This window comes from Canis aureus, chromosome 34 (assembly GCF_053574225.1).
Source record: "Canis aureus isolate CA01 chromosome 34, VMU_Caureus_v.1.0, whole genome shotgun sequence".
Taxonomy (NCBI): domain Eukaryota; kingdom Metazoa; phylum Chordata; class Mammalia; order Carnivora; family Canidae; genus Canis; species Canis aureus.
The window spans coordinates 7424246-7440597 of record NC_135644.1 but is presented as its reverse complement, the minus strand read 5'-3'; the positions used below and the strand labels follow the sequence as shown (position 1 = coordinate 7440597).

The 16352-nt window shown below is 43.4% G+C and overlaps 2 protein-coding genes across 8 annotated transcripts in view; one reads left to right on the top strand and one right to left on the bottom strand.

Annotated features, from left to right (window-relative positions):
* The window catches only part of CWC22 (CWC22 spliceosome associated protein), a 58244-nt gene extending 56070 nt beyond the window's left edge, over positions 1-2174 (bottom strand). For 2 of the 7 annotated variants that reach the window (XM_077883285.1, XM_077883292.1), the window contains exon 1: positions 1988-2142. The gene's annotated coding sequence lies outside the window, so the exon portion shown is untranslated. The other 5 variants (XM_077883289.1, XM_077883286.1, XM_077883291.1 and 2 more) reach the window with 5 other exon arrangements.
* LOC144304564 (uncharacterized) overlaps positions 820-16352 on the top strand; it is a 334031-nt gene continuing 318498 nt past the window's right edge. Inside the window, exons 1-2 of the mRNA XM_077883065.1 lie at positions 820-1029; positions 1506-2063. Coding sequence (XP_077739191.1) covers positions 820-1029; positions 1506-2063 — 768 coding nt within the window. The remainder of the gene's footprint in view (positions 1030-1505; positions 2064-16352) is intronic.

Below are 16352 nucleotides of genomic sequence, written 5' to 3'. Positions count from 1 at the left end.
CTCATCAACTGTATCACAGCGGTAACAAGAGCTAACTAACCTTTCACGCCAGGCGCTGGGTGTGCACAAGGGTCTAATATGCGTGATTTTTCTTTATCCTTGAAACAACTCACTAAGTTAGGTATCATCACCCACATTTTTCAGGTGAAGAAGCTGAGACTAGAGATGTCAGGTTACCTGCCCCAAGGGACAGACCTAGTCAGTGCTGAGCCGGGACGGGCACCTTTGGCTTACTAGTCCATCACCCAGCATCTCCTGCTCCTACGGATGCTGCTTGTCACAACGCCTCTGCGAACAAAGTCACACTTTTTTTTAATGTCGATTCTAAATTCGCTTTTCCACCGCTGGATGATAATCGAGGTCAACTCCCGAGTTTACTGGCGATCCTGAAACAAATGTACACGCGGTAAGGAGGCAGCAGGTTCACCGGGTTTTCTGAAGGCCAGATCTCGTTTTTCCATCCGCTATCGCTATAGTCTGCAGTTACCTAAAAACGTAAAGGGGCTCTTACTACGCGTCCCATCACTTCTCTCTGGCATCTGGCATATCCGTTCTCCATTTTCCCCCTTCTGTTCACCTAAAAAGTCGCTGCGAGCATCAAGTCAAAATAAGTTAAGGCGGTTGTTGCAGGCAGACTCAGCGAAACCAGCTACTGCACTGCCGACCGGTACAGGTGTATGGGGAGGATCCGGGGCTCGCACGCGAGGAGACCCGCGCTGGGGAGTAAGGACACCCACGCGCGGAAGGAGCCAAGAGGACCGCGAGCTCCCTGGATGAGGAATGAGCACCAGGGAACCTCTTCATTTACGGGGCAAATGAATGAAAAGAGCAGCAACTAATGGAAGTCTGAAGAAGCTATGCAACAGGGCTACGACGCTGCGAAGAGGCAGAAGAGAGGAACTTGCAGCTACAGGCGGGGAGTCCCGCTTCCACGGGGTCCGGGCCCTGCGACGGCGGCGCGGCCGGGACACGGTGCAGGGGGCCCCGGGCACCCACCCGGGAGCTAGGTCCGTCCACGCCCGGGATACGGTGCAGGGGGCCACGGGCACCTACCCGGGAGCTAGGTCCCTCTGGGTGGGGACACGGCGAGGTCCTCCCGGGCACCCCCCCGAGCTAGGTCCGTCCACGGCCGGGACACGGTGCAGACCTCCCGTGCACCCCTCCCCCTCCCCCCCCCCCGGGAGCTAGGTCCGTCCGCGCGGGGACACGGCGGGGTCCTCCCCGTGCACCCCCCCCCCCCCAGGAGCTAGGTCCGTCCACGCCCGGGACACGGCGAGGTCCTCCCGGGCACCCCCCCCCCCCCCGGGTGCTAGGTCCGTCCATGCCCGGGACACGGTGCAGGGGGCCACGGGCACCTACCCGGGAGCTAGGTACGTCCGCGCGGGGACACGGCGCGGTCCCCCCGGGCACCCCCCCTTCCCCCCGGGAGCTAGGTCCGTCCAAGGCCGGGACACGGTGCAGACCTCCCGTGCACCCCTTCCCCCCCCCCCCGCCCCGGGAGCTAGGTCCGTCCGCGCGGGGACACGGCGCGGTCCTCCCCGTGCACCACCACCCCCCGAGCTAGGTCCGTCCACTGCCGGGACACGGCGAGGTCCTCCCGGGCACCACCCCCCCCCCCCCCCGCCGAGCTAGGTCCGTCCGCGCGGGGACACGGCGAGGACCTCCGGGCACCCCTCCCCCCCCCGGGAGCTAGGTCCGTCCGCGCGGGGACACGGCGAGGTCCTCCCGTGCACACCCCCCCCCAACCTAAGTCGGTCCGCGGGGACGCAGCCTCCCACCCGCGCAGACTCCGCCGCCGAGCAGCTCTCCCGCCGCGGCCTCGCGGGCCGGCGGGCTCCGGAAGGGGAGCCGCGCACCCCCGGCGCTGCCCGCGGCCGTCCCACGGCCCCCACACCTGCTCCCCCCTGCGGGGCCCACCCGGGCCGGCAGCCCGCCACCCCCACCCCGGCTCGCCGCCTGAGGCGAGTCCACGGAGTCCGGTAGTTACCTGGAGCGCCACCGCGCCGCCATTACACCGGATGTGCGTCACTTCCCCTTCCCGGCCCGGCAGTGCGAGGAAGGCGGTACGTGAAATGGATAAAAAAAACTGACGCTAAATTCACTTTATAATGCTAGCCTGCTAATTTACTTTAAATACCCTCTCGTAATACCAGATTTAGAGCAGGTGGTCCGGACTCAATTTTTCTCTTTCCAAGACGGCGACAAAAGAGAAGTTGGTTTAAAACTACAAAGTCCGGCGTCCGCCGCCGGTGAGGACGGAAGTGACGTAACAATTGTAATTCAGGCTGAGAGAGAGTCGCAATGTACGGCGGGAATTGTAGTTCTTCTGCGTAGGCGGCGGAGAATCCTTGGCGGCTCGTCTGAAGCCTGGTAGTGATGAGGCTTGGGCAAAATTTACTCCAAAGCTCTTTCTCTGCAGTTGGCAAAAATAGGCCTTGGCAGTCACTTATCCGTGAAAAATTTTAAGAAGGGCAGACGCTTTTTCCAGATTTTTTTCAGTAGTTATATAAAGAACCTATATAAGCAAAAATGTCCTGAAGCCTTAAGTGCCTACTAAGTTCCAAGATTTCAAGCCTACGGGAATGGGAGGATATTGGACCACAAAATGAAGTAATGAGAAGCTAATTTTGTGGAGAAGAGGATGCATCTATTTGAGTTTAAGGTACCAGCTGGCAGGACATCCTCAGGATAAGGAGATTGGCCAACTTGGAAATAGCAGACTATGCAGAGATCAGAGGTAATCAGTGGAACAGTTTTTTTATTCTTTACTTAATAGTAACAAAACCCAGAAGTTCAACTACTTGCTACTGTTTTGGAAACTATCTTTTCATAAAGCAACTGTATCCGTCATGTTCCCCAACCTTCTCTATATAGCAGGCCTGGTTTCCCCAAACATTTTTTTCTATTAGAATTTTAGAGTAATCATGCTACTAACCCTTTCTTTGAGGCAGCAGAGTGTAGTGATTACAGATAAAAGACACTGGAGCAGATTTAGCTCTTGAATCTATCGAAATACCCCTGGATGATTTTTCTTGGGCAGATTACTTAACACCGTGTGCCCATTGTCTGTTAAATTGAGGAAAATATTAGTACCCACCCCATAGGATACTTTTAAGAAGTTAATAGTTGTGGAGTAAGTTGTGAATTTAAGAAGTGAATTAGTTGATACAACTTGATGTATGTGATATAATTCCTACCACATAGCAGTATTACCTATTTTTTTAAAGATTTTATTTATTTAATTATTTATTTATTTATTAGAGACACAGAGACAGAGGGAGAGGGAGAATCAGGCTCCCTGTGGGGAGCCCAATGTGGGACTCGATCCCAGGACCTGGGGGTCACGCCCTGATTCAAAGGTAGACGCTCAACTGCTCAGCCACCCAGGCGTCCCACAGTATTAGCTATTCTTTTTCATATTTAAGATATTTGACCATAGTTAAAGGTACTTTTTAGTGTCTTTAAATATTTAAGCAAATAGATACAGGGCATAGGAGAGGAATCTGGTAAACATTTGTATCCATATCTGAAAAAAGAGCACACTACCACCTCTACAATTTTCGACAGAGGTAGGAATGTTAGAGTTGAAGCTAGAGCTGGAAAAGACTAGGTTTGTCGTTTTGGAATTTGCTTCTTCCAGGAAGCAGACTGTGAAATAGGGCTCAGAATTTAAAATGGTAAAAGGAAAAGGGAGGAAACTGGATGGGCCATGGTTAACTCCAGAGTGAAGATGAGGAGTCCCACGCTGGAATAAATTGGCTCGGCCTGGGCCTTGTAACACAGTCTTGCTCAGTCATTGGCTGGAGCCACATCAAGGAAAATACAACCTCTGTAACAAAACCGGGGATGTGTTTGGAAGTGTTAACAGTTGAAGGCTGTCCCCTAACCACACTCCTAACAGCTAGGCAAAGACTTCAACTTTTCTTGAAGAGGTATCTGAGCAGAATAGCTCTTCATTGTCACCGTCCACCCCTTGTACCGTTTAGATCCACTCCGTATATACATTCAGGGAATAGTTCCTCCAGGGTTCCATCGGCCTCTCTTCCTTAAGAGAAACTTAGAAAAGTTAGTGGAACACACTACAGTCCCCATCATTGCAGTTGATCTTGAGCTACAGCCAAGCCATTCTTCACTATTCATTCTAAATTCCCCTCACTCTCAGCTACCACTTCTGCTGGACTCAGGCGTTAAACTGGTGGTGTGAAAACCCTAGTTCCTGAGAAATTTGAGCCCCTAGTAATAATTGCCTTTTCATGAAGGTGTTGCTGCACTTGCCCATTTACAGTCACTATTTTGGGGAGGGTAGCACAAAGAGATGGCCCAAGTGGATCACACATGTTCTTACTTGTTCCTATTGTGCAGCATCAAGCCTACTTTCTCCTCCTGATGAGAGTTAGCTTCTCCTATCAAGAGGTTGACTCTTCTTCTTGATTACTTGTGCCTGAAATCAAGATCCAAAGTGCCCATGAAGCAGATGAAGCTTAGTTCAGTAGGAGTCTTGCTGTGTCCTCTAACAAGAATATAACACCTTTGGGAACTAGGACCTCTAGTTCCACAAAGCTTTGCAGGAATGGGAAACACTACAGCTCCCAGTGGGTCACTGGGAATGATGGTAAATGAATCCCTTAGTTGTGGACCCATGTATTGTTCCTAATGGGGAGTCTAAGCCATATCAAAGTCTACTGCATCTTGAGGAACAGCACTTCTTCCTTGAACTATCTCCTATTAGGTGCTTGAACTTTACCCTCAGCAGGCCATTCCAGTGTTCTATCAGGCCTCCAACTTCTGGGAAATGCGGCATGTGATATAACTAATGGAACCTGTGATCATAGGCCACCCTCCTACACTACCTTTACCGTGAAGCGATTACCTGACTGGATGCCATATTGTATTGTATTCCTGTATGTCAATCAGGCATTGTATAAATTCCCAAATAGCGATGCTGGATAGGGATGGGTGAGTATGAAGTACAAATACATGCCCAGTATAGGTTATCTATTCCCATGGGATGGAACTGCTGCCCCTTCCAGGATGAAAGGTCCCAATGGAGTCAATTTGCCACGGTATGGCTACGTGATCTCCTAAAGGAGTGATGACCTGTGAGAGGCTCAACACTGCTCTCTTTTGCTGGCAGGTTGAACTTGCAGATGAGGCCATTGGTAGGTCATCTCTGGTGAACGGGCTTCATGCTGATGGACCCTATGCAGAGATTCCATTTTTGCCTTGCCATTTCACTCAAGTGTCCATTGTGCCTTCACTGGAGTGGCCGCTAACAAAGACAGGCTAACATCAACTCGCTGAGTAATTTTGTTGATTTGGTTGATTAGTACTTCTTCTATAATCTATACCTCTTCTATAATGTATGCTTTCTTGTGGACATTGATGTGTGATCCAAAGATCCTCATACTCTTTATTCCCAACACTATGCATATCCACATACCTCTAACCCATTAAGACCTCCTTGTCTGCAATTTTTTAAAAAATCTTTTTTTTTTTTCAGGCCTCTGACCAGCCAGCCAAGCTCTTTGCCAATTCCTGTTACATCTGTATATACTCTGACATCAGGCCACTTTTCCTTCCCATATGAAGTGGATGGCCAGGTGGACTACCTGAAGCTCTACCCATTAGGGAGATTGTCCCTCTGCTGTCTTCAGGGATATTCCAGAGTGAGGCTGTACTGTAGCTGCTGTCCAGGTTCAGATTTCATCCACATACTTGACCAATTCATCCATAAACTAAACTCAGCCACTTTTTTTCTTCATCTTGTTCAGGGCACCATCCCTACCCCATATGACCATCAGTGCAAACTGAGAGAGAGGTGTTGATGCAACTGAAGGGTGACATCAAGGTCTGGACTGTCTGTTCATTTGGATTATTCATGCCTTCTGGTCTTCTTTATGCTTCATCCCAAATCTAATGCTTCCACCTTAAAATGAATTATGATTGGGCCCTCCAGAATTTATGACATGATGGGTTCAACAGGGTAATTTCATTTGGTGTCACTTAGTGTCCCATGGTCAGACATTCCCTTTATTTTATTTTCTTGCAAAAGCATGCCAAGACAGAATTTTTGAAACATGTGCAACCTTGCTCCAGAACTCTGGGAGCCTGAAATGTGATTTTCCTACTAAGATTTCCATAAGCTCCATACTGAGTCTTTTTCTAAAACTGACAACTCTTTTTTTTTTTTTTTTAAACTGACAACTCTTTAACAATAGAATATGCCAGATCCTACACCATACGTGTCAAGGCTGCTTGCACCACTGCTCAGAACTACTGCAGAGCTCTCTCTTTTGCCAGGTTGTAAAGCTGGCAGCTTTTTATGTCACCTGGCATGTTGGCCAGAAAAATATTCCTAGGTGTGGAGTATGTTGCTTACACGAAATCAGAGCAGACCCTTAGGCACGGTCCTTTCTTCTTTCTAGTAGAGGTTGCAAGAGGCAGCAATTTGTCTTTTACTTTAAAAGGGATGTTCTAGCACTCCTGAGAATACTGGGCATTTAAACCCTTAAATGAAGGGATAGATCACTGATTCCTCATAAGGGTAATTTCTTCCTTTCTGAAGCAGGCTAGCCACCTCTTGCTCAGCCGTTTAATCAGCGTGATGTCTTTGATATAATGGATCAGTAGGATACCTACAGGATAGCCAGGTGATCTGCATCTCTTTGGACTATATCATAAGAGAGAAAGGAGAGTTAACATAGCCCTGGGGCTAAAGTGTCAATGCATATTGTTGCCTATTTATTTCATTGTATATGAATATTTCTTATTGTGTTTTTTGTTTGGGATAGAAAAGAATCCATTCTCCAAATCAGTGACCATGTACCTGCTTTATTATCCTGCTTTAACAATGATATTTTGTTTGGCATGACAGCTGTAATTGGGGCTGCTACTTTGTTGAACTTCCATTAATCTACAACCATTCTGCTAATTTGTCTGGATTCTACGTGGGCCAGAGTGTCAAAGTAAATGAAGGTCTGATGAGAACTACTGTTCCTGCAGCCTTTATATATTTGAGGGGTATTGTTAGTCTCCACCATTTTTCTGGCATTGTTTTATTGTTTTAGGTACAGACTCTTGGCCGGGAGAGGCAGTTTCAAAGACGTCTACTTCTCCTTCCCCACTGTGATAGCTCTTACTCCACAGGCCAAGACAATATGTGGAAATGACTCCCAGCTGTGAAGTGTATACATTCCAGTTATACACTTGGGATTGCACAAATGGCTACAGAATTGAACTGTAAACCCAGTAGACCCATTGTGAGCCAGACTTTGGCCATAACTCCATTTATTACCTGCCCTTTACATGATTTCATTCCAGTAGTAGAGCCATGATATTGCTTCAGTTCTTCAGGTATTAATGTTGACTCTGACCAAGTGTCTAATAGTCTCCAAAATATATAAGTTTTCTGTTTGCCCCAAGATAGAGTAATTCAAATAAATGCAAGTGGATCCCTTTGGAGAAGGTCCGGGTACATTATGATATGTACTTGAGATGTCAAGGTTTCAGGTCTCACATTTAGATCCTTAATCCATTTTGAGTTTATTTTTGTGGATGGTGTAACAAAGTGGTCCAATTTCATTCCTTTGCATGTATTTGTTTTCCCAGTACCATTTGTTGAAGAGACTTTTTCCCATTGCATGTTCTTGTCTTCTTTGTCGAAGACTAATTGACCATATGATTGTGAGTTTATTTCTGGGATCTTTATTCTCATCTATTGCTGTGTGTGTCTATTTTGGTAACAGTACCATACTGTTTTGATTACTACAGTTTTGTAGAACATCTTGAAATTTAGAATTGTGTTAACCTTTGATTTTGTGCTTCTCTTTCAAGATTGCTTTGGCTATTTAGGATCTTTTGTAGATCCATACAAATCTTAGGGTTATTTATTCCAGTTCTGTGAAATATGTTGTTGGTATTTTGGTAGAGATTGCATTGTTGGGTAGTATGAACATTTTAACAATATTTCTTCCAATCCATGACCATAGAATATCTTTCCATTTGTGTTGTTTTTCATTTCTTTCTTCAGTGTCTTATAGTTTTCAGAGTGTAGGCCTTTCACTTCCTTGGTTCAGTTTATTCTAGGTATTTTATTATTTTTGGTATAATTGTAAATGGGATTATTCTTTAAATTTCTATTTTTTTGCTACTTCATTTTTGGTATATAGAAATGCAGTGGATTTCTGTACATTGATTTCGAGTCCTGCAACTTTACTGAACTTATTTATTAGTTTTAGGAGGTTTTTGGTAGAGATTTTAGGGTTTTCCATATATAGTATCATATCATCTGCAAATACTGAGAATTTAATTTCTTCCTTACCAGTTTGGATGCCTTTTATTTCTTTCTGTTGTCTGTATGCTGTGGCTAGGACTTCCATACTATGGTGAATAAAAGTGAGGAGAGTAGACATCCTTGTCTTTTTCCTCATCTTAGGGGAAAAGCTTTCAGTTTTTCACCATTGAGGATGATGTTAGCCTTGGGTTTTTCATATATAGCATGACAATCTTTTCTATAGTCATCTCTTAACCTATAAAGAGGAACCAGCACTGACATCCTCATGATGCTAGTGCCCCTATAACTAGCACATTCCTGTCAGCCTTGTGGAATGATATGTTCTCCAAACCCTCCTGTGGAGAATATTTTCTGATAGGTTTTTGGCCTCCTTTATTCACTCTAGTATATCCACTTTCCTGGACTTTTTATTTCCTTTCTTGAGGGTTAGCTATGGCAATTCAGGTATTTCATCTTACTCAGCATGAGTCATTGCTTTTGTCAGTGGTTTGGGAGTCACCCTACCTGTGAATTTCTTCTCTTCCCTTGGATCTTTTCCAGAGCATTCAATCCTGTATTCTAAGAGAGTACCCTGAAATTAATAAACTCTTCCTATCTAGTATTACGCTTAACAGTTGCACAACTATATTGTGCCCCACATACCACCTGGGATGGGATGACCTTTGCCAGTCAAGCAGTTAGGGTACAGTCTCAAAATCCCAACTTAACACTTGCTTCTTTTGGTCACTCCTGGTACCACTGTGTCAGTTGGGTCTTCTGAGACATGGACACTAAGATGAAGACAGGCATATAAAAGGCTTATTTGGGAGTAACACCTGAGAAAGGGGGGGGAAAAACCCCGCAGGAAAAAGATTGAGCAGGAACAGTAAACAGTACCATGATGCATAACTGATGAGGTCCCTGAAAGCTCAAAAGAGAAGTCCAGAGTGAAGATTGCCTATCAAAAGAGTCTTGCATTGGGTGAAAGTCAAGGCCCTTGTGACATATCTTGCTTGGTCTCTGGCTTGGGCCACCACAAGAGGACCATGACCTGAGTTCAAAAGCAGGGGCCAACCTGAAGGAGTTAATAGCTGGAGGCCCCAAGTCCCTCTTGATGAGGTATGTAAATGTCTGAATGCTGCGTTTCTTTTTTTTTTTTTTTTTTTCAGATTTTTATTTATTCATGAGAGAGAGAGAGAGAGAGAGGCACAGAGGGAGAAGCAGGCTCCATGCAGGGAGCCTGATGTGGGACCCATCACGCCCTGGGCAGAAGGCAGGTGCTAAACTGCTGAGCCACCCAGGAATCCCCTGAATGCTACATTTCTATGTCTTACACAACAGGTAATAGCAATGGATAGATGCTAGAAATTAAGTGGTTTGATATGTTTTGTGTTACTATTGTAATAATTGCATGGGCAGAATTGTCAGACCAGAAGAGATCTCAGCCTTCCTAGGATAAGTTTATTTATTTATTTATTTTTTTGGATAAGTTTATATAAAAATCTCACAGATTATAGATTTTAAGGGAAGACCTTAGGAATTTGTCACTGCCCTTACCGTTCATAATAGTTTCTTAGTTCGTGGAAAACATTGATTAAACCCTTCCGAAATAAATAATAGAAAATCTTATTGTCCTTCATTCTGATTTTATTGATACTGTAATCAATTGTCCACAGCAATTCAATTTCATCATTAAGGAGGTTTCCTCTTCCCTTTGAAGCTTGCCGGAGGTTCTAGTTTAGGCAACAAGCTAGTGGTTGGGTTTTCAAGAAAAAACAGCCTCTGGACCTTATGGAAAAAGACCGCACTAGGTACTCTGAACTATAGGTATTTCAGAGAACAAAGACTTGGGTACAATCTTCCAAGGTAACATTGCTTAAGAAACAGTCTGTGTCTGTAGACCAAGTCAGAATTTGCATGAATCTTTGCTTTCCAAAAGCAGACACACTTTATCAAAGCTAATTGCTTGATCTAAAGCAGAGTAAAATAAGTATTTTTTAAAAGATTTTATTTATTTGAGAGAGAGAGCATGCACAAGCAGGGAGAGGTGTAGGGGGAGGGGGGAGGCAGACTCCTTGCTGAGCAGGGAGCCCAACTGGCTTGATCTCAGGACTCGGAGATCGTGACCCAAGCCGAAGGTAGACACTTAACCGACTAAGCCACCCAGACACCCCTAAAGTAAATATTAATTACAGTGGACTTAATAAATTGATGAGGGAAATTTTAAGGTGGTAATTTATTCAGAATATTTTTGGTATTATTTGAATGTTGTATTTCTCATAGACATAGAGTCCTTTTTATTTTTTTATTTTTTTAAAGATTTTATTTATTCATGATAGACATAGAGAGAGAGGCAGAGACACAGGCAGAAGGAGAAGCAGGCTCCATGCAGGGAGCCCAACGTGGGACTCGGTCCCGGGACTCCAGGATCGTGCCCTGGGCCAAAGGCAGGTGCCAAACCGCTGAGCCACCCAGGGATCCCAGAGTCCTTTTTTTTTTTTTTTTTAAAAAAAAAAAAAGCTATTTCATTTCTTCAATAGACTTTGCCTTTGGTATCTGATTCTCACTGACTTCTAAGAATGAAGAAATGAATATTTTTACGGAGTCTCTTTACTCACAGTAATGTAGTTTTTTTTATATAAGATCGACAAGAATATTCCCTTCTTTGCACCAGGGTATAATTGGACAAATCAATTCTTCAACAAGGTCATATTTCAAGTGTCACACTTTAGAATAATTCTCCTTTAATCATGTATCAAGGGCAGCCCTGGTGGCTCAGTAGTTTAGTGCCGCCTTCGGCCTAGGGTGTGGTCCTGGAGACCCAGGATCGAGTCCCACGTCGGATTCCCTGCATGGAGCCTGTTTCTCCCTTTGTCTGTGTCTCTGCCTATCTCTCTCTCTGTGTCTCTCATGAATAAATAAATAAAATCTTTTAAAAAAATCATGTATCAACAAGGGTTGACTATATATGGAGACTAGCTCATGAATGACACTAGCTGTTGACCTTAGCTGTGGAGGCCAGGCAGCTGAGTAATGACCATTGCCTTGGAGACCAGAGGACCTGGAAACACTGCACTGATTTAAGGATCCTGGCTAATTCCTTTTTGTATAAAGCCCAGATGCCATCTTGGAAAAGAGGTGATGGAGAGATGGATCTCGTGCACTAAGAATGTAGCCCAGATAGCTGAGCATTACTTAGATATGTCATTTTTTAGAGAGAGAGCACCACAAAGGGGTGGTTTGGAAATATTTAAGTATGGCTAAGGTTGCCAGCATGCCAGAAAAGCTGCTACTGGCATTTTGTAGAAGGAGGTGATGAGAGGGAGAGGGTGCTAACTGCTTGCCAAGCTCCAAGAACTGTCCTACCTAGCATGCCACTTGACTTGTCATGAGAGATATTAAAGGGGTTGTTTAAATCATGCTCTTCATTTGGGTTTAGAGGAATGGCTTAACAACTTGGGTGTTTTTGTTTTTGCTTTGTTTTGTCTTTTTCTTTCCACACAACCTACTGGGTTGGACTCTTGAGGAAGATAAGACTCATTTAAACCAAATGAAGAATTACCTTTGCTTCCCTTATCTGATTTGTAGTATGACCAGTCCTGTTACAGCTATGCTTAAAAGCAGAGTTAATCCAAATACAAAGGAATTATAACCCGATTTTTGAAGTTAGGAATATAGGTTACTGGAAGGAACAAAAGATATTCTTAGGTTGATTTCCTTTAAGATCTGTTTTTGTCCAGGGTGCCTAAATCACAGATGATCATGTTAGCCACAAGGAAAAGCTAAAGCATTGACCCACTGTTTTGTGACTCAATTCATATCCTATTTTGAATGTTTTAACAAGCCACCAGTGCTTATGTAACCCACATGTAATAAGTTAAAAGTGCTCTTGGAACTATTTCTGACAGTGTCTTTGAAAACACTTTAGTTGGTGTGGCCAGCAGCTTTCAACTGCCCTGAGGGATGTTTTGATATGGGAAGCGGGTGGCAACAAAAACACAAAACCCACTAAAGAGGGTTCTCTTGCACCACCAACCCCCCCAAGCCCACCCTCCACCTGTGTTTATCTTTCTGTTGATGTTTCCAGAAAGCTGTTCTTTTCAGACAAGCATTAAAATTTCCAGGAGGCAAATAGTGCCTTTTGCTGTACATGAAAATAGAAGCAGGAGAAAGCAGTTTACAGGACAAAGTGGAAATGAACAAGAAAATAGGGTCTAAGAGTAAAGAAGAACAAAAAAGGAACAGAAAAACACTGAAAAAAGAGAAAGTAGGGAATTGGAGAGAAATAAATGAAATAGAAACAAGAATGGATACAAGAATCCAACAGGTATTACCAGTGACTTTGTAATGCAAGCAAAGGACAGGAATCCAGAAAAGTAGTTGATTATGGTGTGTGCTATGTGTTGGAATCTTGGTACTACTTGGGCCTTTGGGAAACAGGAGGGAACATACTAGGACTGGCTGTAAATGGTGGCCTCTGTGATAGAAGCTGAGAGAATCAATCCCAATTCCTAGGAGAAGAGCATGCTGGCTAAAATATGATGTCTAGAGCCAGATCACCCGAGTTTAAATTGACCAGCTGTATTAGTTATTTATTGTCACATAATAAATTACTTTGGGGCTTCGTGCATAAAACAACATTTATTATCTCACATTTTCTGCAAGGCAGGATTCAGGTATAGCTTAGCCAGGTCCTCTGGTTCAGGGTCTCTCACAAGGCCACAGTCAAGGTGTTAGCCAGGGCTTCCATCATCTCAAGGCCCAACCTGGGGAGAGGATCCCTTCCAGGCTCATCATGTGGTTGTTGGCAGGCCTCAACTTCCCAATGACTATTGACTGGAATCCTCAGTTCCCTGCCACTGATGTGGTTCTCTCCCTAGGGAGATCTCAATATGGTGGCCAGCTTTCATTAGAGCAAATAAGTGAAAAAGGGTAAGAGAAGGCATAGCTTACTCTCAAAAGTGACATCTCATTATCTTGACCATCTTCCTTTGGTTAAAATCAAGTCACTAGGATCATCCCATCCTCAGGAGGAGGGGTTGACCCAAGGGTGTGAATTCCAGAGGTCATTTTAGAGGGATTATTATTATTATTATTATTCCAGCGAGGTAGCCCAAACTACCAAGTCTCAGTGTCCTTTACTCTAAAGGAATGAAGAGAAATAATAGCATTTGTAACATTAAACATGATAAACAACATTAGAGTTATTTAAGGATGAACTATTATGATATATGTAAAATGCTGAACATGGTGCCTTATACAGAATAATAATTTTGAAATATTGACCATTTTACTCCTTTCTTTTTCCTTTCTCCCATGCAAGCAGATGGCTTTCTCATTTCAGAGGAGTAAGATATGACAAAATGGCCTGCTGGTCTTCCTGGTTTGGTTTCCAAAAGCCTAGATACTTAGAGAATTAGAAAGTTTGGGATGGAGAATAAAGATATGGGAAAAACTGTAGGGAAAGAATGGGTCACAGTAAGGAAGAGTGGAGTGAGGGGCAGAGCTTTCTCCTGCTTAAATCATGTATGGCATATTAAAATAGTTTTTTTTTTCCTAATTCTTTTGAGTAAGCAATTTGGTAAAAATTATAGGCATTTGAATAGACCATTCAATGAGGGAAAATGGCCAGACTCTAATAATGAAAAGGGAAGGTCTCTACTGCCTCATTCAGTCCTTCCGTGTGGGTTTGATAATCCTTGGATTAAGGAGAATAAAAGTACTCTGAAAAAGCAATAATGGGGATTTCACTGTCTGAAGTTGAGGTTTATATTGAGTTAAAATTTAATATCACTTGGTAGTGTTTTTAAAATCATATATCTGTAGTTAGCACGTTAACACTGTTTTAGAATATTACAGATTTTCTATCATACATTTAGAGCTGTGCTAGGAAAAAATGCTAATTTTTTTGGACAGCCTAAAAGTCAATGTTTAATATATTGGGACATTTAGGTGTAAAAGGAAATAAAGGACATTTCTCACACTTGTGTGTTTGATTAGTAACTAGGGATTATTATTAAGCACAGATCACAGCACAGTGAAGTATGTGAAGTTTATGAACTCGTCCTTTCCTTTCAAATTTTCTGTCACATTGAGTTATTTTTGTAAAAGATGATCTTTTTCCCCACCTAGTTGAGAGCCTGTGAAAGGCCTGATTTGCCATACTGAATTGTATTATCAGATTTCCCACTTGATTTCTAAAAATCCACAGGGAGTAGGTCTTTGTTTCACAAACCTGTCCTAAACAGAATATCACTGCGGCGAAGGTGACTGGCCCTAAGACGACACTGACTGCTGGGATTTGTACCTTGTCTCTACCTTTGGACCTGACTTTCTAGCTGTTTGATCCCGATCAAGTTACTTAGTATCTTTGTACCTCAGTTTTCCTGTCTGTAAAGCAGGAATAATAATAATATTACTTACACAGTTGTTCCGAGAATGGAAGGAGATAATCAATGGAAATACTCAGAACCTAGTAGTTCAAACATGTCTGGCTCAAAAAACATGAACATGTGATTATTACTATCTGGAAAAGTGTTGCTCACTTTTCCCCACAAAAATCACTGCTTCAGGCTTTCCTTCTCATCCCCATCTTGTACTTCATTTAGTTTCCTTGCCGTAGTAGTTATGCCTCAAAGACAGACACGACTTCTAATCCTTAATCGCCCAAAGCACAGCTTTGGCATTTAATAAAACTTTACTAAAGCATTCAAGAGATGATAATACAATTCAGGAAAAGAAACCTAAGATGAAGCATTGGGTGCCATTTCTCTAGAGTTCATTAGTCATGCTTTCCAGAGAGCCTCCTCAGCAGGCCACCTCCTTCCTTTCTCCTGCTTTGCCTCTGTAGTCCAGGGCTTGACTCATTTTCCCCAGATGGACATCCCTTCACTCTTGCTTTCCCTCTCTGGGTCCAGGTCCCCCACTTGCTCTGTCTCCAACTTTCTCAAGGAAAAGCAAAAACCAGCCAACATCTTCATAATCTCTGTGGGGATAACAAATAGCCTCAAGGAAAATAGAGCAGATTCCTTTCTCATTGCCTCATGCATTCCTTTTCCATTTTCTCTACTTAACTGAAAGGCCCATAAAAATATATTATTTTATCAAGGAGCTCTCTTTTCCCAAATAATAATTTTCTGCCATCCCTACAAAACAGGCACAGATTTCAATCTGATTTCATCTACACGAGACTCCGTCTGAAAAAAAACACCTCTTTATAATGTGTCACAGTTCCTAAATTAATGTTTTCAGTACAGACGAAAGTGGGGGGAGATATCAAACCAAAATGGCTAGGCTGTTAGTGTGGGCAATTGCAGCTCATTTCTGCGAAAGAACCTTTTTATAAACTGTATATCGTGTTGTCCCACAGAAATGTAGCATACGCCACATATGCAATTTAAAAATTTCTAGTGAGTAAAGTGAAAAAAAAAAGGTGGAATTAATTTTGATGTTATATTTTATCTAGTAATATATGTCCAAAGTGTTATAATTTCAGCATATGATCAATAAAAAATATTAATGATGGAGTTTACCTTTTTTTTCATGCTACATCTTAGAAGTCCAGTGTATATTTTACATTTAATGTGGCTATCGATTTGGAGCAGCTACATTTTGAGGGCTCAGTAAGTACATTTCTTAGTAGCTACTGTGTTGGACAGCATAGAGAACATGCTTCCTAATTGCCCGTAATGGGACAGTGTGATCCTTCATTGACTAAGAGTTGCTCCTGAGGGACTTAATTTCTTCTGGCAGGCTGGCATTCCAGCTAAGCTTCCTTCTGTAGCCAGAGAAAGGCCTCAGGCAGAGAGATGCCAGTGCTTGGGGTAAAAAAACCATTAGGGGAACAGTCCACCAAGCTAACCTGTGCAGAGGCCAAGGGACATGGTCACAGCATCAGCTGTGTTCACTCTAACCATTTAAAACAGTAGCTGGCACTGTTCTGTTCCAGGGCTAGTTAAAAATGGCTAACCTCCATATCAGGAAAATTACCGAACAAATGTTCTTTCTTCTTTCTCCTCAACAAAAAAGGATCTTGGCTCATAAATATGAAATGATAATGTACTGAGCTTGTTTTCCCTAT